The sequence below is a fragment of the Geospiza fortis genome, unplaced genomic scaffold (genome assembly GCF_000277835.1).
Source record: "Geospiza fortis unplaced genomic scaffold, GeoFor_1.0 scaffold162, whole genome shotgun sequence".
Lineage (NCBI taxonomy): Eukaryota > Metazoa > Chordata > Aves > Passeriformes > Thraupidae > Geospiza > Geospiza fortis.
Window position 1 is genome coordinate 2,675,554 of NW_005054316.1, and position 24,574 is coordinate 2,700,127.

Here is a 24,574-nt window from a genome sequence, read left to right on the forward strand (position 1 = left end):
CAGAGAGTGAGAAATGACAAATGGGGAAAGGTCCCTTTTAACAAGATGGCCAATTCTGCAGTCCTTTGGCAGCTGTCCTTGAGACCCTACTACCTTCAGACCCAGGCACTGTGCGGTGAGCAAGCAAGGAACTAGAGAAAAGTAGTTCCCTGCCTTCTGCCTCTGAGTGCTCTGTTTTCACTTCTGCTGAGGCTGTCAACTTGACAAGACCTTCCACATGTGTTTTCAGGTTTGTCTGATGGCTTCTAACACTCTCCTATGTGGTTTGTTTGGCCCAGTGCCAGTTCTGTTACCTAAGTATGCCAGAAAGTGAGTGAAAGTGGTGGACTCGTGAACACATTATTTAATTGTTGGTATGGTTTTGGCATGGGTTGTCCTCACCAACCCCTATTCCTTAAAAATTAAGCCCTAAAAGGATGAAACAGGACTGCCCCACTACATTCCAATGTTTTAGGGAACCAGGAGTGCCCGGCTCTTGAGAAGCAGGTGGCCACTGGTGCTTGGTACTGCTCAGGAAGCGGTCAGGGAGACAGTCTTGTTAGGCAGATGCCTGTGTCAGCTCACTGGCACTCAGTCCTCCTGTCCTTCCTGAGACTGTGCTTTTGTTTGCAATCCATATGGTATGCAGTGGGCACACACAAACAAGCAGGTGCCAAAATTCATCCCACATTGCTCTGAACAGCCTGAGGAGACTTTTCAGGAGGTTCATTCTCCCTCAGACCTTTGATTTGCTTATTGGAGAGAGTGGTGTGTCAGCTGGCACTTCCAAGGCTTTGATCCAGTAGATAGGTGGGAATTATGTGACAAAAACGTGGTTGAAATTGAGACCTAAATTTTCACAAATTAATCCCATATTTTCCTCCCATTACATAATTGAATAGAAAGTAAAAGTTAAAATGGCTGTGACCATGGAAAGCAACTAGGAGAACAGCCCAGCTCTACAATTCAGAGGAGGAAAGATAATTATGTGGTCCAGAAAATGTTTTAAATACAAAGAACTTTGATGTTTCACATCAGAGCAACAATAAATAGAGAGAACATATTTGCCTTTTCCCTAATATTGATATTTTCCTCCCATCTTCCCTCCTACTTAGAACTCTTTCTGTGGTGGGAGGATCCATTAGGTAATCTACAGATGTTTTGCATTCTTAAATGTAAACTAGAAAATGAATACAGATTCATCCCATGAGGGTAAAAAACTAGTCTGCTCTTTAATGTTTCTTGGATGATGGCACCCCTTCAGAACACGCCTGAAAGTTGTGCCTCACCCGTTAATGCACACTCAACTGCAACTTACTGCTTAATAAAACCCAACATTTTTATTGCTTAGTAATTCTGGATTTGGCTCCCAGTGTCCCTGTTATAAACATTGAAAAGTAGGGATGCCATATTGAAACACTGACAGATTCTCATGGGGGTCAGGGCTGCTGGCGCCTCCCTAATGAGGTCACAAGCCGTTAATTTTTTTTCCCCTTGACTCAAGAAGAAAACAAAGCAGTTAAACTGCTGTATCCATTTTCCAGCAACATTAATCCATTGCAAACCACTCTTAACCATATTAAATCACAGGTTTGTGATAAAATGAACTGCCTAAAGGTTCACCTTGGGCTATTTAGCCCACAAACAAGATGCTGACTACTGGCAGCAATGGGTGGTTGGCAATTATTGCCCAATTTAGTTGCAATTACTTAGTTTGCTGTGTCTTCTGTTCAGACTAGCTGAGGGTCTACAGCGTGGTAGATTCCAGAGTGAAATGCAGTGCCTGGGTTCTGCTGGAGATTGACAGTGGCAGTGTTGAAATGTTACTTGGGCAACATGTTTTAATTTCTTGGAGGGAAGAGAAACCTTCCCTTTCAGTGGGAAAACTTGGAAAGGGATGAACTCTCTGAACAAGTCTGCCCAGATATAGCTGTTCTATTCTGCAGAAAATCATCCAGGTGTTAATAGAACCTGAATTTTCAGTTTAAGTATGCCTCAATGCTGATACTAAATAGGGAAGCTGGAAACTTTACCCATGAAATACAGTACAGTTGCAATATAATAGTTGCAATGTAACGGTATTAATTTGAAGAGCAAAAAATGCAGCATTCTGGCTTCTGATAGTATTTTAAAGGCAGTCATCAGTATGCTGTGATTACACCATAGTTGTAAGTGGACGGATATAGACATAATATGCCAGTTCAAGGGAAATGTAGTTTTTTTTTAACTTGCCTTAACTTGCCTAATGTAGGTCTAAATTTTCAGGTAAGTATAAGATTTTATCTATAATTATTATGGGAACTGTTACTAAGTCATTGGGAAATAGTACATAAAACCAATCACAATTTTTTTATTGATCTTGGTAATTCCATTAGCTGAAAGATTCTAGTAGTGTTTGCTACCAATGGGAAAGTTTATACATGTAATTCTCAAGCTGTACTCATTATACACACACCTTCATGTAAGAAAGGCTAAGTAAAATTCTTAAAGAAGGCAGTCATCAATTCAAGATCACATGAATTGGTTAAGCTTTTGCAATTACTGCCTTCAGAAAAAATTGATCAAATATGGACCTATTAAAATTAAAATATAGTGTGATATAGAGAAAAGAAGCTTTTGTCTCTAAACAAATTAAAACAATGGTTCTATTTCCTTTGCCTATTAAAATTAAAATATAGTGTGATATAGAGAAAAGGAGCTTTTGTCTCTAAACAAATAAAAACAATGGTTTTATTTCCTTTGCTAAGGCCAACAAAGACCATGGATAAAGATTCAGCAAAACTCAGAAGTATCTGACATTTAAGCGCATCTCAAGATTACAGAGTATTGGTAGGGAACTTCCTTGTTTTGCATAAAAATTGATTTAATCAGTAGCAGATGTTATTACAAGGCTTTTATTTTGGGGGAGGTGATAGCAGAAAGGCTTCTGGTAAGAGACATTACACACCAGTCTGCCTTTGTAGTTTCTGTACTTCCTTTTGTCCCTGTCAGAGAGGAGAGGCAGAAAGGGAAGCATAATGCCTTGGATATCCTACAGTTCCTACACTCTGATAGTTTATCAAGTGAATCAACCTTAAAAGGCCTCCCATGCAGCCTGAAGATGTGAAGCATGTGGCCTGACTCTCTGAAATACTGCCTCTGGATTTCAGCTATTTATGAGTGGCCCGTTGTTTCTATGGAAGTTTGCTAAGACTTACAAAGCAGCATTGTTTTTCACACTAGCAGATTTTACATCAGTAATCCTCAGACAAATAGAATTATGTTTCTACATACTAGAGAACATTATTTATGTACTTTTTACAGGTCATGGAGAAAGAAACGTAATAGGAAAACAGAAATAGGAATAAGACTGGCATTTTTTTTGCCTCTGAGAATATCTATTTATTCATAAAAGCATAGAAGCTTTTTGCTCTGCCTTAAATTCCTTTAATCAGCTGTGTTTATATCTTTTAACTCTACTTTCTAAAGGAATAAGAAATTATATGTAGTGCTCTAGGAAAAAGAAAGAAAGAAAAAAAAGAAAGAAAAAGAGGAAGGAAGGAAGGAAAGGAAGGAAAGGAAGGAAAGGAAGGAAGGAAAGGAAGGAAAGGAAGGAAAGGAAGGAAGAAGGAAGGAAGGAAGGAAGGAAGGAAGGAAGGAAGGAAGGAAGGAAGGAAGGAAGGAAGGAAGGAAGGAAGGAAGGAAGGAAGGAAGGAAGGAAGGAAGGAAGGAAGGAAGGAAGGAAGGAAGGAAGGAAGGAAGGAAGGAAGGAAGGAAGGAAGGAAGGAAGGAAGGAAGGAAGGAAGCTCTTTCACCACACTATATTGTTATGTGTAATCTACTTCCATTTACTATTGATAAGAGCAAAGCATACTAACTGAAGGTTACTTTAAAAAAAGAGATCAATAGAAATCCTTAAAAGAAATCAAAAGAAATCCTTAAAAAATATTTGGCATGCCATCAATATGCAGTTAACATCTCCTCTGTTTGACGGTACAATAATCCCTGTCACCTCCTGCAAAAAGAAAATGATACAATATTTATTGTCATGTTTGGCTGATCATGTACATCAAGTTCCTCCCTGATTATTGCCAGGTTGGAAGAGACGTGTTAAACACCATCCTCAGGACAAGCAGAACAAAACAGATTAGAGTGAAAAAGCTTGTAAATATGGTTCCTACTCCAATAACCTTTTAAACTGGCTTTAAAGAACTTGGTTATCTGCAGCTTAAAAAAGGTCAAAAAATTACACATGTTCAAATTTCATGCCAGAAAAAATCCTACTATATTTTTAAAACACTATACAATCTAACAAGATTAAAATAGTTAAATGGTAGATCAGTGTTAATTATATGCCTTTAATAAGTAGAAAATTAACATGCCACTTACTGCAATTTTCATGAAAAACACTTTCAGACATTTAATTGCTGAATTTTGTCATAGAAAAGAGTTTAGATCCATTTATTTCAATTACTTGATTTGCATCTTCCTCCTTAAAATGAGTAATGCATTAGTTTATCATACAGATAGAAGCTGAATAGGATGACTTCAAAACCAGTTTTTCCATAGGTAAAACTAAGAGCATATTCTGTCTAGGGTATGTACACCCTGTTTATTGCTACATATCTCAAATCCTCAAATGCAGCTGGTGTGAGCCCAGGCATGCTGGAAATGGAAACCCAGCCTATGAATGATCACGTAACACCAGAGGAGTAACATGAGATGCGTTACTGCATTAGAACACAGAGTAGATTTTCCATCCATTCTCTGCATGAGCTTTTTCCTGCTAGTTATGCCCTGCTTTGTTGCAGTTTTACTTATACTGTTTGGGTACAGGGCTTCTTGCAGATGGCTGCCCATCTTCCCGTGTACTCCTCACAGTGTCTTGCTAAGTGAGCACCGCTCTCATCTTGCCTGAGAGCACCCTGCTCCAGCAGAGCCTCTCTCTGTGGAAGACGGTGCCTGTGCCTTTTGGGGTTTCCCTTTTCTGACAAGTGGTACTGGGCCATCAGAGTCATCCAGGCTGGTTTCAAGCTCTCCAATTTACTTATCTTACTGAGTTCATGACACATTTCATCTGAATTCCATGTCCTTTTGTCCCTATTCTCATTTTTCACTTTGTTTTATTTTAAGCTCCACTTTCAGCTGCTCCATGATTCAGTCTCTTTTCCGTGGGGACGTGTAAGTTCCATTCTAGTTTACTACATTGCAGCTTGTGTAACAGGCTCAATATCATGTCATGCATCTGATCTCAAAAAAAGGAGTAGAGAGTAGGTAATTTATTAATTAATTTTCTTATATAAATATAAAAATTTTTTCACATATGTAATGAACTCCAGGCTGCAATTCTATGTGAAAATGCACCTCTATTACTGAAAATATTATTAACTGAAAGCACCTATGCTTTCCTTTTCTCCAAAAAGGGAAAAAAAAGGTCTAGTCCAGAGTTCAGTTATTCAAAATATATGAATGTACAATGATGACTTGGAGGGTTGAATTTTACTTGTATTTACCCATTTCTCGTTAAATCTGACCAATTCAAAACACAACAGTTCTTTTAAGATTTTCAACAACAAAGGCTCTCACAGTTCAGGGAAATTGAACACTGGTGATATTATTTTCAGCAGTGCTGCCTCTGTGAACTCACAGAGGCAACATCCAGGATTACATATAGCAGAACCAGTCCAACCAATACTATACTAGGCCCAGCCATGAAGCCCAAACTGAGATTTAAAGTATCCCAACTCAGGTGTGTCCAAGGTCATTCCTCCTTCTCTCTCTGCTTTCTGACTGGTTGAAATTAAAAAATAGAATAACCAGCATCTAATGTCAAAATCCTATTTCTTCCTGATAGATTCTTTACTCTATAGCCAACTTAGATGTTTTCAGGAGGGAATGAGCATCTGCTGTAAGAGTAGTTTGAAAATTGATTTTATCTGGAGAGACTTTTGGCCGCATCTCACAGTACCAACCACGATGTACAAGCAGGCAGAACAAACATAAATGGGAAAAGGAAGTAAGTCAGTCCAGGAAAAGGGTAGAGGAAGCTTATCCAGCCCTGGAAGGAATGAATAGTACTTGTGGTAAAGTCCCAGTTTAATCCTAAAGATTAAATCTTGAAATCATTCCTCACTTCTTCTTCATGGAAAACATTTGCTAACAGTAAAAATGCACAAACGACCCTATTCTGTGGATGAGCAAAAGTGAGTTCCTGCTGTATTTCTGTGCCATTTTACAAATCCAGGTTTTAACTGGGTCCTTTTTGACGCTCTGAGCAGTTTGGTAACAGTTTATTTTTCACCCCATTGACATGTACCTATGAACTTTTACTAGCAACAGAAGTGAAATTGCTGCAGAAACTCTTTCTCCCCCCGGTATTTCCAGCTGCAGTGGTAGTGGTGAAAAATCTTTTAGGCTGACTGTTGTAACATGATTTTCAACCACTTCTGTGAACTGTAGGCATAAAGGGAATTCAGATAAGGCTATGAACTTGTATACAGTTGTCTGAATCTTGCAAAGTTTTCCAAGCTCATCCATCATCACAATGGATCCCATGGGATGTTAGTTGGCTCTGGGGAACATTAGCTGTTTTCCCAATTTCATAATGCTAGGACTGGTGAGTATTGTTAGATATTGTAAGACACCATTTGCCAGCCTGAAATGTGTTGTTTATATAAATATGTCTGGAACGTACAGTACCTCTGAGGGACTGAATCAAAAATAACCAAAGGTTTTCACAGAGCACCATAATTCCAGGGGTGAAGTGGGCAGTGAATTTTGACATGCTTTCTACCATCTGTGTTTGTCTAAGTATGCTTTCTTGAGAAGAAGCAGCTGGGGGACTTCTGTGAAAAGATGCCTATATTTTAGCATTCTTCTCAGAAGAATAAATATCAAGTTTCTGTTTCTCCTGACAGGGAGCTGGTATAAGAGCATTTGTAAAATTAACTTTGAAATGCAAGGTGTTGTTTTTCTTTTTCATTGTTTCTGTAGTATGTGCTCCCACCTAGGAAGGTTAATACAGGCATCTGTTTGCTCTTTTTAGATGTAATGATATATAAAAAGACTGAGTGGGACTTTTGTTTGTTTATTTGTGTTTATTTCAGTGTGAGGGAGGTGAAAAGTTTTTTAACAATAGTGAGTTCCAAATGTGTTGTTCATTTATGAAGCTGGTGCTGTGTTTCATCTTCTTTGATGTTCTGAGGTTTTTTTACTTACCTGATTTGTAGGTTTTAATATTTGCTGCAATGTCACCTTTATTAATGAAAAAAAAAGCAAAAAAAATAACGCAGTTCTAACAACTTCACCATAGGTGCTGAAAAGGAGAAAGTACATAAGAGAGAGAAATAAAGAGGAAGGGAAATGGACAGCTCTCAGTTATTTTTCCAGACTTTACTCGCTCTGCTTTTATTCCCATTTGGTCATGGATACCAAAACCTTAAGTACGTAGATAAGGAAGCATAAACCACTTTTATCCAGAAAATATGAGGCTGTCCTTAAGCCCCTCTCATGAGCTTTGAGTGTAGTGATACAAAACTGAATCTTTTATGTAGCAGCTAAAGAAACCACCACTGAAGTCAGTGGGATCTGCCCACTGATTGTCTTTAATTGAAGCTGGATCAGACCCATAAGCCACACCAATTATGTTTGTCCTGGCAGCTAAACTGACATGTCTGTCTGCATAAACTCAAAAATGGTATCTTGTGTTTAAAAATGTAACACTTCTGTACTCTGATCATAACTCTAATGATGTTCCTTGATTGGGAATATGCAGGGAGACAATCATCCTCAATGACAGGGGCAGACATCAGTCTTAGCTTAAGACAGATCCAAAGGCAGTAAGACATTACCTAGAGTTTTCCTCAGCAAATATCCTGGACTACAGTGTTGACCCATGCTGACATATTTGCAACAACCATTTTTTTCTCAAACTTTGGCTACTTGCAAAGTCTTTCCTTTTTTATGTTTTTACAATGAGTCTTGAACATCTTCAGTTCCAAAGCACAAAGAGAGGTATCAGAGGATGAGGACAGGGGTGCTGTCACAGAGACTTTAATGAAATATATCTGTTTTTTCCCCAGAGGTGCGGAGAAATCTCATTTGATAGTCCTGACCAGAATGCCAAATGTGTGCGCATGCTAGGTAAGGGTAAGAATCTCTTCCTTTTTTTTATTCAAGTGTATGGATATGGAAATATGTTTAATTGGGAATTTCTTCTTTAAAGTTCATGATAATGACCATGATAATCCACAATGGCATTTACAGAGTGCATCCACATCTAGTCCTCATGAATATATTCTTTGCAATGAACTTTCAATTATTTAGACAAAGCACATATATTCCAGTAGTGTCCATGTGCATAGATGAAAATATAGCAGTATCAACACTGTAATTGGAAGCTCTGAGGAGCTGAAGCCCAGAACTCATATTCAAAAGCTGAAAATCTGTGTTTATAAAGACAGTATTAATTCCACAGGCATGCATCAAAAGTCTCTAAAGCAGACCTTCAGCTGCATCAGTCAGGGAAATTGCAGTCAATATGATTTTACATATTTGCACTGGTGTAGCTTTGTAGAAATCCATATTAAGTAGAAGTGCCTATTCTTTAGAAACAATGCAAAACTGTTCTGCTATCACTAATTACTGTGACCAATTTCATTGTGGTTGTTTGTTTAACCTACAATGCTAGTACTGAAACATTAATAGCATGGCTAGTATCACAGTGAAAGGCAGGGAGTAAGTGTCTAAAAACCTAAGAGATAATGTTTACTCAGGAAAAAAAATGAAACCACAGAACACTCGCAGGATTAAGCCTTAAATTCTGAAGACCTTTGACCTGCCAGGGAAGAGATAAATATATGCCGTAAATTAGAGCATTGCATCTAATAATGTGAAGATTGAAATAGGCACAATTTTTAAAACTGCAACTGGCAATGTCTAGGAACTTAATTCCCATCTGGGTGTATAGCTGTGCTCTGTAATAACAGATTATGTGGTTTGTTGTTTAGATTCATTAAATCCTATTGTCACAACAGACTATAATTGCTGCAGAGGAAATCTGTCATGCTTGTAGTGCACAGATCCCAACAGAAGAACTGACACAATGGGCCATAATGATCTGTTACATCAATGATCCATGGTTAGAAGTCCTTAATGGAACAAGCTGACAAAAAAAGATACACTTGTGATCCTTTACCATGCCAATTATAATCTACAGTGTAAATACAATTGAGTTCCTAATACTCTAGTTCTAAGGAAGTTATATCCATGGAAATGTTATTACGCATTAGGGGGAAGAATGGGGGGTGGGAGAGAGGAGAACAAAGAAAACCCTTCTGCATGGGTTGGTTCACCATTTCATTTGGCAGTTTTAGAACAAGTGAGTCCAAAAGTGTGAGTTTGACATCCCTCATAGTGCAAACAATTCTTTAGGAGAAGTGAGAAGAACAAGATCTTGTTTCCATTACATGTGCTCTTATCTATGTCTTGTAGTATATACAAGTACAAGAATGAGAACATATGCTGTGCTGTGTAAGGAAACTGCTGGGAATGTAAAAATGACTCCAAGAGCACATGCCAAAGCTGTAACTGATTCTCAGAGGTTACGGCTCTTGTATTACTTTGCCTGTATATATTTCACCTGCTATTGTTATTTTCAATGTTGCTAACAAATGAAGGACTGTAGTGTCATAGATAACATAGAGTTTTTCATTTCACCCCAAGGAATTCCAAATCATGTACAGAACTGAAACTATTCTAAGTGCAATTTGTATATTCCAGAACCCTGTAAGAGGTGTGGAAAGAAGAAACTAACAAGTACAAACACAGCAGAAACTGTGGTTTCTCTGAGAGTGACTGCTGGAGACAAGCTCCATTGTCTCAGTTTATCACAGAAATCTCTGTGGTTCTGTCAGTGCTGTAAAGCCAGAGGGTGTCCACTCTGGACACCTTTCCTTTCATACTGAACTTGTAGGGAAGAGCAGAAACCAGAAACTGCGCAGCCAAAATGGCCTAAGACTTTGTGTTGAACGTGTCATTCAGTGCCCAGTCTCATATTTTACAAGGGAGTTGAATTTCCAAGAGAATGTAGCACAGTTTGCCACTGATCAATGCAAAGATGACATTATTAATGTCCATGGGTATAACCAGTGAGCAAAGCACAGCGTGCCTTCAGAGGGGGCATCTTTCTTGGCTGCTCTGTCTTTGAAATATGCTGAAACTGTCGTGCTGCCATGTAATGTAACAGTGACACAGTGCTGACAGAAATCTAGAGGGCAAGTCCCAGCAACTGCAAGAGGATAATTACCCCAGCAAGAGAAGAAACACAGGAGCCTGGAGTACCAACTGTATTTCTTCAGGGATCTTTGATGCAAGATCAGTCCATATTTGAAACTGCACATTATTGAGCTGTACTCTAAAATGGCAGTAGCTGGTTTTGTCAGAAAATGTCTGTATCTGCTTTATACTACTGGTTCTGGGCTAGCTTCAAATTTAGTTTTTTATAAGTAATGCCAGGCTTGCCACTGAGTCCATTCCTTGAGATAACACGGATTATGTGTATGAATTTCTTTTTCTGTAATGGTTGAGGAAGAGGGGTTTGCAGTAAAAATTCTGCCTTCTACTAGAAAACAGTGAATAATAGATTAAAAAATGCCAAAATGTTTACCATGCCTAGAGTGAAGTTAGATAACTTTTCAAGGCACTGACTAGATACCACTCAACCTGAGATTAAGAGCATAGAATCAGCTTAATGCCTCGTCTTTCAGTATCAGAGTGATGGATATTTATAAATCAAGTGTAAAAAATAACAAAATTAAATGGTCACTTAGCAGTGTTTCCTGAGGATATAAAAGATAATAGCTATGTGCTCTGACTAGAATATGTTCAGTGTTAGTGTAATTATCTGCACTAAAGTCATTACAGAAAATTATGTTCTCCCTCTTATTTTTCATATTGTGCTTCTCTCTTTACACTTTTATCTGTGTCATGATTTAATCCCAGCTGGCAACTAAGCAACATGCAGCCACTCGCTCACTTTGCCTCGCAGTGGGAGCTGAATCAGAAAAAAGTATAACTTGAGGGTTGAGACAGGAACAGTTGAATAATAGAAACAAAATATAATAATAACAATAATAATGGTGGTAATGAAAAAGAGAGAGAGGAATAAAACCCAAGAGAAACAAGTGATGCACAACCCAACTGCTCACCACCTGCTGACCAAAGTGATTGGCAGCTCCCAGCCAACATGCCCCCGACACACACACAGAAACACAAGTTTATTTCCTGATCATCATGATGCTGTATGATATGGAATATCCCTTTGGCAAGTTCAGTGCACCTGTTCACAGTCAGAGTACAGGAAAACAAAAAGTCCTTTACTTAGAGCAAGCTCTACTGAACAAAAACTATAGCATCAGTATGTTATCAACAACTGTCTCATAGTAAATTAAAAACACAGCACTGTATCAGTTACAAAGAAGAAAATTAACTCCATCCCAGTCAAAACCAGGACAATATGTTATACCAGTTAAAGCAACACAACTTTGATAAGAATGTTGGTCAGTGGTCTACCTTAGCCCATTGAAGACCTGAAGTGCTCTAATTCTAAATATATCACAGCTTTCTTGAGTGTGGCATTGGATAATACTTTGAACCCTGCATATCCATTGTCCTTCAAAAAATGGGAAGATAAGTGGTTCCTCACTTAGGAAAAAGAAGAATAAATGTATAAGTACAATGAGAAGCTGAAGTTCTGCAGTAATATAAGTAATGAAACTATTACACTGTCAATAGAAATGTGTTATCAGAGGTTTGCTTTGAATCTCCAAATCTGCTGGGAGACAATGGCAGATCATCAGCAAGATCTTCCAGTGCAACAAAGAAAATCTGAACTCTTCTGCTTAAATTGGAACTGTTATCAAGTTAGTGAGGGTACTTGGCCATGAAAAAATTGCCTGATAATGCTGAACAGGGTGTCAAAAAACGTTTGCTTTATGCTGAATTCAGGAAGTTAGAACCCTGGGTTCCTCATACTCTTTACCTTTAATGATTTTGACTTAAAAAAACTCTACCTAGCACAAAAATTGAGATTATAGAAATGCACTCACTATCAGTCAGAGACTTTGACTGATAGTGAGTACATTTATCAGTTATCAGTCTAGAGATTCATATTATGAAAGGCAGAAGGGAACTATCCCTCTCCCTAGAGCACCCACTGCTATTTTCAATGGCACAACCTGAAGTTAATATTTCCCATATGCAGACAGACATATTCTGGGCTCAGACAATGACACAGTATCATATCATGCAGAGATAATTGGGTTAGTTTGCTGTGAAAATTGCTGGTTGGATGCCTAAGCTAATTAACTCTGCTGGGAAGGATTGTATACAAGCTTGTAAGAGTCCAAAGTTAAGGCAACTTAACCGGTTCTCACTTCCTTAACTAGCTCAGTTAACAAAGTTAACTCAGTAACCTCTACAGGGCAGAGCACTGAGTTTTAAGAATCTGTCCTGGAAAAAATAAGTTCCCATAGCTGGCTCTAGGACTAAGAAGCAAAAAGGTCTGCCAACTAGAAGAGAAACTTCAATTTTTATATATATATATATATATACTAATTAATATATATAGATTTGGAAGAGGTCACATCTCTTGTTGGCCAACTCTGCTGTCTGCAGAGATCCTTCCAGGGGAAATGTGAATTGCCCTCCTCAAGGAGCTGGTTGGTAAGATTAAAACACAAGCCTTCCAGATGCCCCATGGCAAAAGGCTGAGGTGCTTTCTTTTCATTACTGTAAATTCCATGCAGACAGGAATGATGTGGCTGAGTTTTGTTTCCCATTTGGTGCAGACTTAATCCTTGCAAAAGCAGACAGAGGAATCTTGCTTGGAATAAAAGTAGTTTCCTCACAAATAGCTGTTTAAAATTAATCAAAAACAACAACAAAAAAACCCAATTATTTTTTAAAAATTGAGGTAGTGCCACCTTTTTTTTTAATTCTCCAGACTAATAGTCCATAACTTTGTTGCTTTGAGGCAACAAACTTTTTCATATTCCAGCACAGAGAGGTGTCTACCTCCCTCATCTCCCCAAAAAAGTGGGGCTTTTTGCATACTTCACCATTTATTGCCTATGAAGAATTACGGGTAAACAAATCGGCATTTAGCCATGAAATTAGTTTCGTAGATCCAGCTTCAGTCTTGGTGGCTCTTTGCCCACAGCAGGAAACCACCACACATTTGAACAGAGTTGGCAACCACAGCTTGAGAGAGAGACATTACTGGAATAACAACTGTGTTGAAAGCCAGGAGAGAGGGGTACTGGCAAGGATCTGGCTGGCTGGTCCCTGCCTTATATAACCATTGAAGGCACCTTTAGTTGTGGCAGGAAAAAAAATCTATTCTAACTTTGCAAAACTTGATCAGGTAAATAACCAAATAACTTAATGGGTAAAAAACTCTGAAGAGTAATTAAATGTGTCAACTTGCCCTGCAGCAAAGGGAGAAAAAGAAATGAGGCATGTAGTCAAATGGTTCTGCACTGACAAAGAACCTGTGAGCCATTCCTGGAGCCCTCGCTGACATCATTTGAAATGTGACCCTATATCTCTTGCACATGCAAAACTTCTGCTGCAACTGATAGTCGTGCATGAGCAATGGTGTTCTAAATAGCCAAATATATGGACTATTTATATCCCAGTCACTCGAAGACTTATACCTGCACTTGACCTCATGCAGACTTAGTATTCTATCTGTGCAAATGAGATGCTAATAAACTCAGGAATTAATTTTTGTAAAATTAAGCAATGTATATATATAGGGAAAAGGCCTACAATCTACAGTGACTAGGAAGAAATCCATGCTTGTTGCTACAATGCCCATCAGGATTACTCAGAAATTCATAGCTGTCGGAAGGGAGAGGCTTAGGATGTCTGCAACAAAAAGATAGGCTTCTATTCCATGAGCATCTTGCAACACAGGATGGAGAGAAGCTGGTTTTTTCCATTTATAAAGCAATGGTATGAATGCATACAGAAAGATAAAGACCACGTCTCCTTTTGATATCCTGTTCATGTAGATAAATTCAAATTTTAACATATAAGTCAATGCTTCAGGTTTTTCACTTATATTTTATATTCCAAATGCCACTCTCTACCAACAATTTATTCTGATGAGAATATCTATTATGACGAGAGCAGGATTGTATAGACAGGACCTATGGAACTGTAGTTCTTCCACCCAATTGAGTAGAGATTTTCAAATAACTTCTAACACTTTTCCCTTTTTCTTCTAAAATAGCATTCCAAAATATTAATGCAATTTTAAAATAAGACTTAACTCCTGATACTGTAACTATGCTTGTAAATGAATTTTAAAAATTGGGTTCTCTGTGTCCTTACCACCACTGAAACAGAGGCTTATTGCTCCTTCATGTCAATTCCTCCCGAGCTGACTGTATCTTCCTGAAACGCATTTTCTAAATCTCACCTGTTTTCTCTGAGAACTCTCGTGACTTGTTGGCCACAGTGGCACAGAGCAGACTAGACTTGGGCTATCACCAAGCGGTGATGTGGAAGGCTGAGATGCCAGGCTGCTGCTCCAATGGGAGTGTTGCTTGGAGACGGAAAGTGGCAAACCAGTGGGCATGAGGCCACAACAGCAACGCCTTTGTCAAGGACTCTTTGGTGCACACACACCATCATTGTGCCACTTCATCACCATGTTACGGTCTCAGGCTACACAAGTAGGAACTCTTTGTCTTTACTAGGATAAGATTTTTGCCTAAAACCTCAGAAATGTAAATATAAAATCCAGCTTTTACTTTCATGACTATTTGATTACTTTGGGTAAGAATCCATAAAAAAAAAAATTAAAATTTCGGATGCCCTAAGAATATTTTAAAGAGCAGCTCTCTAATAACATCTTATTATTCAAGTAATTTTGATCTAATTGCTATTTTAGCTAATTATATAGGCTGGTAGTTGAGTGACAGTGACCACCTGTTTATCCTGTTCTGTCCTGTAAATCAGGTCAGACTGAAACTACTTCTCTTGCAGTACTCTACCTTTTAGAAAGGTGCTGAAGGAGACAAAAACTGGCCTTGTCCTTTTGAGCATGTGCATAAAACACTTTTCAAAATTTAATTTAGGGTTCTTGGTTTTCTATTGCATAAACATTAACTTGAATCATATCTAGTTTTATCCTATGTCTGAACCTGGTACAGGAAAGAGATGGGAATGTCAGGGCACTTGTAGAGAATGCAGTAATGAGGATTTGGCAGCATCTATATAATGTAAGCACAGCACAATGGCTTTCTGGAGAAGAGAGTGTTACTATGTTGCCCACGTCTGCAAAAGCCATTCATTTGGACCAGGAGATCCCCCTGAGATTCAAAACCTCAAGAGATTATTAAAAAAACCCTCCAGTCCCACAAACTAGAGATACCTCAAACTCCTGACTTTCAGATTGTCTTTCTATCAAAAAGGTTTTTTGACTTGCCTGAGAATTTAGGAAAAAGCTATAGGTTTCCAAGTCCTGTCCAGAAGTTGCACTCAAAGCACTTCTACAAATACCTGCAAATTCTGCCAAGTGTCCCTTTTTGTCCAAAGCATGTTGCAAACAGAAGGGTTGCATTCTGCTGCCCATTTATGTAATAATCTAGTGAGAGGTTAACCTTTTAATTCTGAACTTTCATCATCCTAAGATAGTTAAACCTCACAGCACTCACTTTTTTCTTACCTACCAAAATAAAGGCAAGACAGGTTGGAATTAAATGCACTCTGTTCCCTCTATTGGCCCTGCACATGGACAAATGCTGGCCATGGCTCCAGGAGGATAGGAAATAGCCCCCTGCATCTGGGGGAACACACACGTGTAAGACAAGGAGAGTCATGAATTTTGTTTCACAGACATTTCCTTTTTCTTTTTTTTTAACTAAGCACTTCTTAGAAAAGCAGAAGAACAGTGGCTTGATTGATTTACTTAAGGTGATCTCATATGTTGTTTCATGGTATTTGTCACATGAGTTCTTGCTGATCCCCTGTTGGAAAATAGATTTCAAGTGCCTATTCACTCTGCTTCCTCACAGTTTGATTTTTCCTCATGCCTAACCTCGTGCCCAAGCATGGACTGCATTCACGTAGTTTCCCATCTTCTTTGTCCAAAGTGATATGAGTGGGTTGTGTTCACCCAAAGTACTTGCTGTACAGAAAATTGCTGTGACTAACCATACTGCTATAATAATGTTCTCTCAAAATATGGGGAGGGGGAAAAGGATCTCCAAATTGAGGAGCAAATTGAAGAAGAAAACACTTATTCATAGTTTTACATCAGCCATCCCTTCATGATAGCGTACATGTAATGAAATGTCCAGAGCTAAACTTTTCAAAATTAGATTTAAAATGTTCAGATTTATAATTTGTGGTTTGAGCTCATCTCCAGCAATTAATCTTTGCTTCTTTAATTATTACTTGGTGATACCTTGGAATTTTACAGTCTCTGCAATGTCCTACAGATTAATGTGTAGCTCCCCTTAGTAAGAGTGATTGATGTCTGAGAAAGCCATGGAATTCCTATGCTTTCAACCACTCAGTTCCCGACTGTACATGCTCATAAATTTCTCAGGTTAAGAAGGCATTTTCCTATATTCTTCTCTGCTCTGTATTGTAAGGATGTCTCATATTCTGGAGCTAAACATTTTTGCTGTTCTGAAATGTTGTTAATAATTTTCTCATTGTTACTGAGAACCGGCAGTGTAATATTAGTAGGAATTTTTTTAACCTCTAGTATAAAAAAAAAGGTACCAAATAAAAACCCTGATGTTCTTTTGTCTGGTTATCTGGGTAACTAGTTTTCCTTGATGGCTTTAACTTCTTTTTCCTTTTTAAATTTTTTTAATAATAAAAAATAATTTCTAGTTATAATCTGTTGTCTTCTTGTACATCTCATACTTCTTAAAGCATTAAGTTGTTTTCTTAAATCATCTGTTGATCATCAAACTACTTAAGCATGTATTTACATACTCTCACTGGAGCCAAAAAATGAGCAGACTGAAATAAGTTTGCATGCCAGGGTCAGTCACAGTGTCTAGCACTGTGCATGCTCAAGCACTGAACTGATCCAAACACTTGAGGCTCTGGGCTTATGAAATCATGGAGTGTGTCTGTGAATATTGGTAGTAAATGATGGAAATTCTATTTAGCAACAAGAAACGGAATTTCTGAATCGCAACTGGCTATGCCAAGAAATTAATGTATTTCTTACAGAAAAGTTCAGAGAGTTCTACTGGAATTCCCTCACAGGGCATTCTTCTCACTCTGCAGAGGAAGTAGTGCTGAAGACAGCTGGGACGCAATTCATCTAGCAGAATGCCTGTAAACATCTATAAAAAAACTTTCAATTTAAAGTCTACAGCCATGATCTAATCATCCCTTTGGTAGCAGAAAAGAACAGGAAAGAGGTGCTTTCTTCAGACTTAGATGTCTAAAACTGGTCTGAGGAATCCTACTCTCCACACTGACTCCTCAGGAAAGTGAAGTGTGGATGAGAGCAGATGGAGGAGAATAATCTTACTCCTGGAGCACAGATATTGTTTTTCATGGTGTTCAAAGCTCTCAGGTTTAAAGTGGAGGGAATAATAGAAAAATAGGCTAATCAACCTCATCTACAAGATAATTTTTTTTTTTTTTTAAACATAAAATCAAGTCTCAAGTTTTCATGATATTTGTAGAAAAGTACTTGTGGGAAATTGTTTTTATTAGCTGAATTCTTTTCCTCATTGCTTTTGGGAAGTCTTCATTTCCCTCTCCCTTTGACATAGCTGCAGGACCTTTTCTGACATCTGAATAGCTCCTGAATTTGGGTTGAATAGAGTAATTTGAAAGCATGACAAAGGATTTTTCAAATGCTTAAGGGATCCAGCATGCTGTCCCATGGGAAGAAAACTTGGCTGTATGGTGAAATCTTTAGACCTGAAGATTAAATTCTGCCATTAATGTGTCAAATATGATAACATAACATTGTGAATATCAACTCACAGTAAATTTTTTATGGAGAGTACTCTATAGCTTATTTTTATAAAGAAAGTGCACACATTAGTGTTTTAGATCACCTCAGGAGTGTGTTCTTGAGATCCTATCCCAACATGCTGCAAATTCTGCTTTGCCTTATGAAGGAGTCTGGGAATAGACAAACTGGGCAACTTTCACATGTAACAGAGCAAACCCTGTGCTCTGGGAGCACTTCTAGTGCATTCTAGCTGCTCCTAGACATCTAATCCATGGACATAGATTAGAAGTAGTCCCAACAGAATCCTCCAAAGCACACACAGTTCAGACCTGGGGGCCTCTACTGTGGCTGTTTAACTCAGCCAATTTGCTCTTCTTGAGCTCCTGCCTCTCTCAACCTTGCCAGAGAGTCAACACCCACTGGGACTTCAACCCAGCAGTTGCTCTAATATGCAGACTTCTGTAGCCACACACTACCTTCAAGACCATTCAGCTCAGATAAGATTCAACTGAAGATGTTTAGGATGTGTATAATTCATAATTTATGATGGGTTGTAAGTGTGTGTTTGTCGCTTGCCTACTTTGAGTACACAAGCCATCAATTAGTGCATGCAACCTACAACTTTATCAGATATTTGTCTTATACACTTATATGAGGACAGGTTTATGGGGAATGGCAAATGTGATTTAGTCCAATGAGAAATTTGTCCTTTTTGAAACATAAGGTAAAATGATTTTTAAGTCTAAATCAGGATTTCACACTGAGCTTATAGATTAATACAGAGCAAATTTAATTTAACACTTAATTCAAAGGAATTATTCATATTGCAAAGCTTTGTTTATTAACATACAATAATGAGATCTTCACATTTTATTCATGCATATATAGGACAAATTATAATTGAGATATCTTTTCATTTTATAACAGAGATTGCTAATGAAAGGACTCAAAAATACCAGGATCATACACTTTATTAGTAGACTTAGAAGAAAGCAAGGATTAGTGGACTAGAATTGATTTCTCCATCTGAAAACAGTGCAATAAACTGACAGCAGAAATGTATAACATGTTCATATCAAAAGCATATTATCCTGCTGACAAAAGAAGGGACAGTTACTTTCAGTGTCTTTTTAGTTAGATAACAATATGTAAACATAGCCCACACATATATATATATTTATATACACTGTTATACCTTTTGTTAATAAATAATGTATGAACATACTCTTAAAAAGAAGCCTGTGCATTTCCACCCCATGAGCTGTATTTCAGATTCCTACAAAAGTAGGAAGACAAATTTATAGTTGAGATACATGACTGTTAAGTCCTAGAATGCTCTGGAACCATGATGGCTGAGACAGGAATTCGTCAAGAGAAGGGTCATTGTCTAAGAAAGAGACAATGAGAAATTTTACTTTTCTCAGCTCTAACTGCCCAGCGAAGATTTTCTGATGGAACTTAATTTCTTTAACTATTGGTATCCGAAGTTTTTATATTTACAGACTTGGGGCACTATCTGCAATACAGAAAAAAAAAATCATTGTTAAACTGGTATTATTTGGCTTTGCTTTGTAAACCTCAAATAGGGTTGCCAAAACACTCAGCCACTCTGTAAATATTCAATTAAAATCACCATGGAACTTCTGCTGTGGAAAGAGTTGTGAAGATGTGAATGTAAGTTAAGGAGTAGCATAAATTATTTGGGTCCCCAGATAGCAGCTACATGATGTAACAACAATGGCAGTCACTGACAGAGTTCTGCTGGAAAGGGAAGATGAATGGCAAATGCCTCATTGTGATTTCTTGTTATCAGCAGGGAGTGTAACAACAGACATTAATCCACTGGTTTATCACAGGTCATAATATGTCCAGGGAGCTGCCACATTAAAGGCACAAGTGCAATTGCTGCCATTGCACATTTGTCATAGAGGGCTCTTGAGGCAAGTACATGTCATAATACTTAAGAAACCAGAAGAATGCAAATTTGCATTACTTTAATTATTAACATATTTCACTTTTCTTAAAAAAAAGGAATGGAATAAATCATGATGTCAAATCTCATTTATTTTCTGCTGTTTGAGAACAAAACTCAAGGCTTTTGAAATCTGTATATTTGTTTCACAGGGGAAAATGACATTATAATAGCCCTAAGAACAGTTTACAGAGAAAATGCTGTTGGTTTTGGATATTTTTATTTTAATCCAAACCAGTTTCTCTGTGCCAGAAGGGATCTGTGTTTTGTTTAGGCAGAACCATCTCAGATACCACAGTTGCTTCAAATTGTGCAGCTCTTTGAGACAAAACAAAGTCTCTTGATAATTGATGACTGAATAAACAAAGAGGAAACTGGAGGCAGATGTTTGCTGGAAAGCTTTCTGAAATCCTAGAATGGGATGGGGGAGAGTTTGATTTTGATTTTAATCAGAAGCACCACAATTCTCTCTTCACCCTGAACATCTCCTACTTGGCATTTTTTGTTCCTAATCTTTGTTGGGGGAGGGTGGTGCTGATGCTTAATTTTAAGTGAATTTCCAGTAGTAGATCTAGAAAGGTTTTAGGCTGGCAGCTGTGCAGCCTCAAGCCCTCCCTCTGCAAAACAGCATAAATCCCTCTAACACTGTCCTGCCAGAAATCATCTTCCTTGAAATGGAAAGATATCTGCAGGAATTACTAAGCTACTAGCACCTTTATCCATCTGGTTTTTGTATTCTTGCTGAAGCTGCCTTGAGAGTAACAAGATGTGATGCAGGATCTTGTATTATGGACATATTTAACTCCCTTGGTGGGAGCTACACCAGAAGTTTAGGTTCACATAGGCAGGGCCCATCGTTCAGTTCCTGTCCTTATTTTTGCTGTCACCATGCCCACTTCTTTTCCACTAAAAAACTTGCCTGCTTTTTATAGCAAGTGTGTACCTAAGCTGGCTGAAAGAAGAATTACTTCAGAAATGTTTGAAAAAAATCATATTCCTGAAATTAGATTTTATAATTACATCTCAGATGAAAACTTGTGACCCAAATCCAATAGCTTTTAGTGAAATCCTTTGGCTGGTAGCAAGCTTTAGATTCAGAAAAGCTGATGTGGTGTTTAAAAGGCAGGTTGTTAAAAGTCTGTGTGCTTCAGTCTTTTATGTGGGAGGTGCATCACTGTGTGTCTCACTGAGTTACTCCAGCATATCACTGGAGTCCCTGGTGACAGCTCACAGCAGGTTAAGCTTGCCTGGGTAACTGCAGTCACAGAAGAAAATGGGATAAAGAGACAGACATGCTAAAGTTCACCTGAGGAATTCCCATAGCATCTGTGAATCCAGCATTTAAAGATGAAAACTGAAATTTCATTTGTGGAAGAAAATGAGCACTAAACCACTCTGACAAATAGGAAAAATTCCCTGTGGAATACAAGAATTTTTTGATAAAAATAATTTGTGGCAAACATGTCAGTTTCTACCATGTTTCCTAATTAAGCTTGTTCACCTAGAGCTAACAAGTAAGATCTCTAGTGAGCCAGCTTTGTGGTAGTTAACTTATCTGACAAAAAGGAAGATGAGTTGGATTAACACAGTGACATGGGTGATGTAAGGGGAGGGATGGAGCTGCTGTAGTGCCTGTGTCAGCTGTAGATCGGTGCTGTTGTGCGGCTTGTGAGTGTCCTGATCATGGAGGAACTGTCTGCTTGAAAAGATGTAAAATTCTGCTCCTAATGCCCTTTGCTCACTGATCCTGTGGCATGTCTTTTGTAAGAGCAGTTGTTATGGTACTGTAAAACAGGACTTCTTCAGTTTTAAAATAAATAAGTCAGGAGTTTTATCCTCTTTAATTGTTGGGGCAATGTGTAGCAACACATTGCTCTAAATTGGATTTAATTTGGCAAGGGATGAGGATGAAGGAGGGTTTTAGTCATCTTCCCTCTGTTTCAAGTTGGCCAGTGCAACACCTGCTCCCACATTCCAGGCTGTTTTCTCCCATGAGTGCTGGTGCACCAACACTTGCCAGCTACCCTTTGACTATCACAAAAACAAACAAACAAAGAAGCTGTTTTCAATCAAGTTTCTGAAGCCAGACCACCAGAATGAATGCATCTTTCTTGGTAGAACAGCTCTTTGTCTATGTTTTCCTTGTCATTATAAAGCTACCCTAAAGTGCTGGCTGGTGTGTAATGCAAGACTTTGTGGCAAGTTATTTGTAATTTTTCCGAGGCAAAACATCACAGCAATTTGAGTCTGAGTCTGCCTCAGAAGTACAAATGTTGATTCAAATGGGGAACTCAATTATGTATCCACGAAATAAAGCAGAAACACTGGAACAGGAAAACTGCAGGCTCAGTCTTTTAAGTTATTAAGTATTGAAATAGTCACTCCTGTCCCAGAGGGACTTTGAAAGCATCTGTATATAGCTTATCAGCCAGTTAGAAAAAGAATGTGAACAAACTCATTGCAAACAGTCCCTGTTCACTTGAGGACTCTCAGTCATTTCATTTGGCTCACAAGCACCTGACCGATTTTTTAACCATAAAGAGCTACTGTAAAGCAACTTTAAAATTTAAAAAAAATCTTAAATAAAAAAGGTTGACTTTAAAAGCCAAAAATAAATTAAATTTTAAAATTACAGCTTAATCTGCTCCAGTTAAAAATCACACACTTCTGAAGAAGCACTCCTAAACTGTGGTCTCTGGACTAGATGTCCCCCATGGAAGTCATGCAATAAAATCCAAGAAGACTATGAAGTTCAGACAAGACTTCCATTCTCCCTCATCCTAGGTCCATGTCAAAACCATTACACTACAAACTCATTTCACATTTTCACACACATGCACAGCTAACCTTGAATTCTTTATTGCATACATAGGCTGGTCCTTCTCAGTACTGCAGGCAAGGGTTCTGCTAGGAGCTACAAGTTGTGGAAGAACTCTTCACCCCAGCAGAGAGTGAAATTTAACCTTCTTCCCCAGTTTATGGATAACCCTTATAAATGCTAAACTGATATATAAATTCCATGTTCAGTTTTATTTTTATATAGAGAAAAGGCATCTCTTTTCTTCTTGGTCCTATTTTGTAGTGGTCACTGCTAGAGCTTGTGATGAGCTGTACCTGGCAGGCACTGAGAACACTGACTAGAGTGAACCCAAGGGAACTACAGAAAAAGTGTTCTTTTCTGGAGGAAAAAAAAAAATCTAGATGCAAATAGGATGGAACATGAAAGCAGCAGTGGCTTCTGAGCTCTATCTTAATCTGAGGTTATTTTGAGTATGCTCTCACTCAAATGTTTCAGAAACCAACTGGGTTTTAAAGTTAGAAAGCAAGAAAGCAAAGCAAGAAATTTGCGCCAGGCAGAGTGTTGAAGCATTTTCAATGTCGAACAAAAGTGAAATGGGAGTTTTCAGGGTCTTACCCTTGGATGTAAAATCCAAGTAATCCTATTTGAAATTCTAAAATCCCATTTCGGGAACATTTTTTTGATCTAGTCTGTAACATCTTGATGACCTATGCTATGTTTTCACAATCACTAAGAAACGCAGACTGATCTTATCTGCATAGCATGATATATACATGTATACATGCTATACATGCATAGCAGCTTTAGGCTTCTTCTAATCATCAACAGTATTTAATTATTGACAAAGTTTTATTCACTATGAGTCAAAAGCTTATATTTTTCTGGCAAAGGGCTGGGAAGATAATTTTTCTTTGGGACACTAGATGTTTCCAAAGCATTAACCCAAAATTCAAACAAGACATATATAATAAGTGCAACTCCCAAGTTAATTAGAGCATTATATAGCTAAATTGATAAATAAATAATATATATCAAATAGGCATTGCCATTAATAAATATCCCAAACAATTCTGTAAGGAAGTTCTTGCCTTTGTTTTCCAATTTCTAGTGACTCTTCTTATTCTAAGACAGTACAAGATGTTACTGTACAAACTACATCACCTTCTAATCTATTCTTAGGAAGCATTTTATTGGTAACACTCATTCTAATAATGCTTTTCAGTCTTTGTTGCTTGTGAGATCTAAAGTGAGTCAGAAATGGAATGCTTCTCTCTTTGTGGAGCGATTGTGGAGTGATCGCTGTACATAAAAGCCTTTTTTTCCACAGTGTAATATATTTCTCTCCTTGTAATTTGCAACCACTGGCCTAACACGACCCTGGAGTAAAATAAGTGCAATGCAGAAATATGGCACGAATATTTCCAATATGTACTTGCTGCTTTGTCTCTCACAGAAGAGACTTCCCCTGGATTCCCCTGCTACGTTACCACGCACTACAAAGGAGGAAGTGCAATGAATGCAGTTGGCTTATTCCCCCCAGGAGTTCCCTCTGGCAGAGTATGTCAAAGCACTCTCAGCCTCAGTCTGTCAGGTCTGCTCGGATGTTTTGGAAGACAGCATTCTCTGAATGGGAATGTAACAATAGCAGGCTGATTTTTCAGCAGCCAGCACTGATAACTCTGATAAACAGTCTTCTTGAGGTAAGAAGTGACGCATATCAGAGGTTCCTGCCTTAGATGCCAAGGTTATTCGTCATGTAATTGGATATTGTTGGAAAAAAACATAATTAACCTAGACTTAAAGGCATAAGGCCATCTAGTTGATAACATGCGGTCAAAGA

The 24,574-nt window shown here is 38.1% G+C and overlaps 1 protein-coding gene across 2 annotated transcripts in view; it reads left to right on the top strand.

Moving 5' to 3' along the window:
• The window catches only part of PDE7B (phosphodiesterase 7B), a 170,194-nt gene that overhangs the window by 47,226 nt on the left and 98,394 nt on the right, over positions 1–24,574 (top strand). The window contains exon 3 of one of the 2 annotated variants that reach the window (XM_031056267.1): positions 8,040–8,106. In XM_031056267.1, coding sequence (XP_030912127.1) covers positions 8,040–8,106 — 67 coding nt within the window. The remainder of the gene's footprint in view (positions 1–8,039; positions 8,107–24,574) is intronic. The other variant, XM_005420075.2, reaches the window with a different exon arrangement.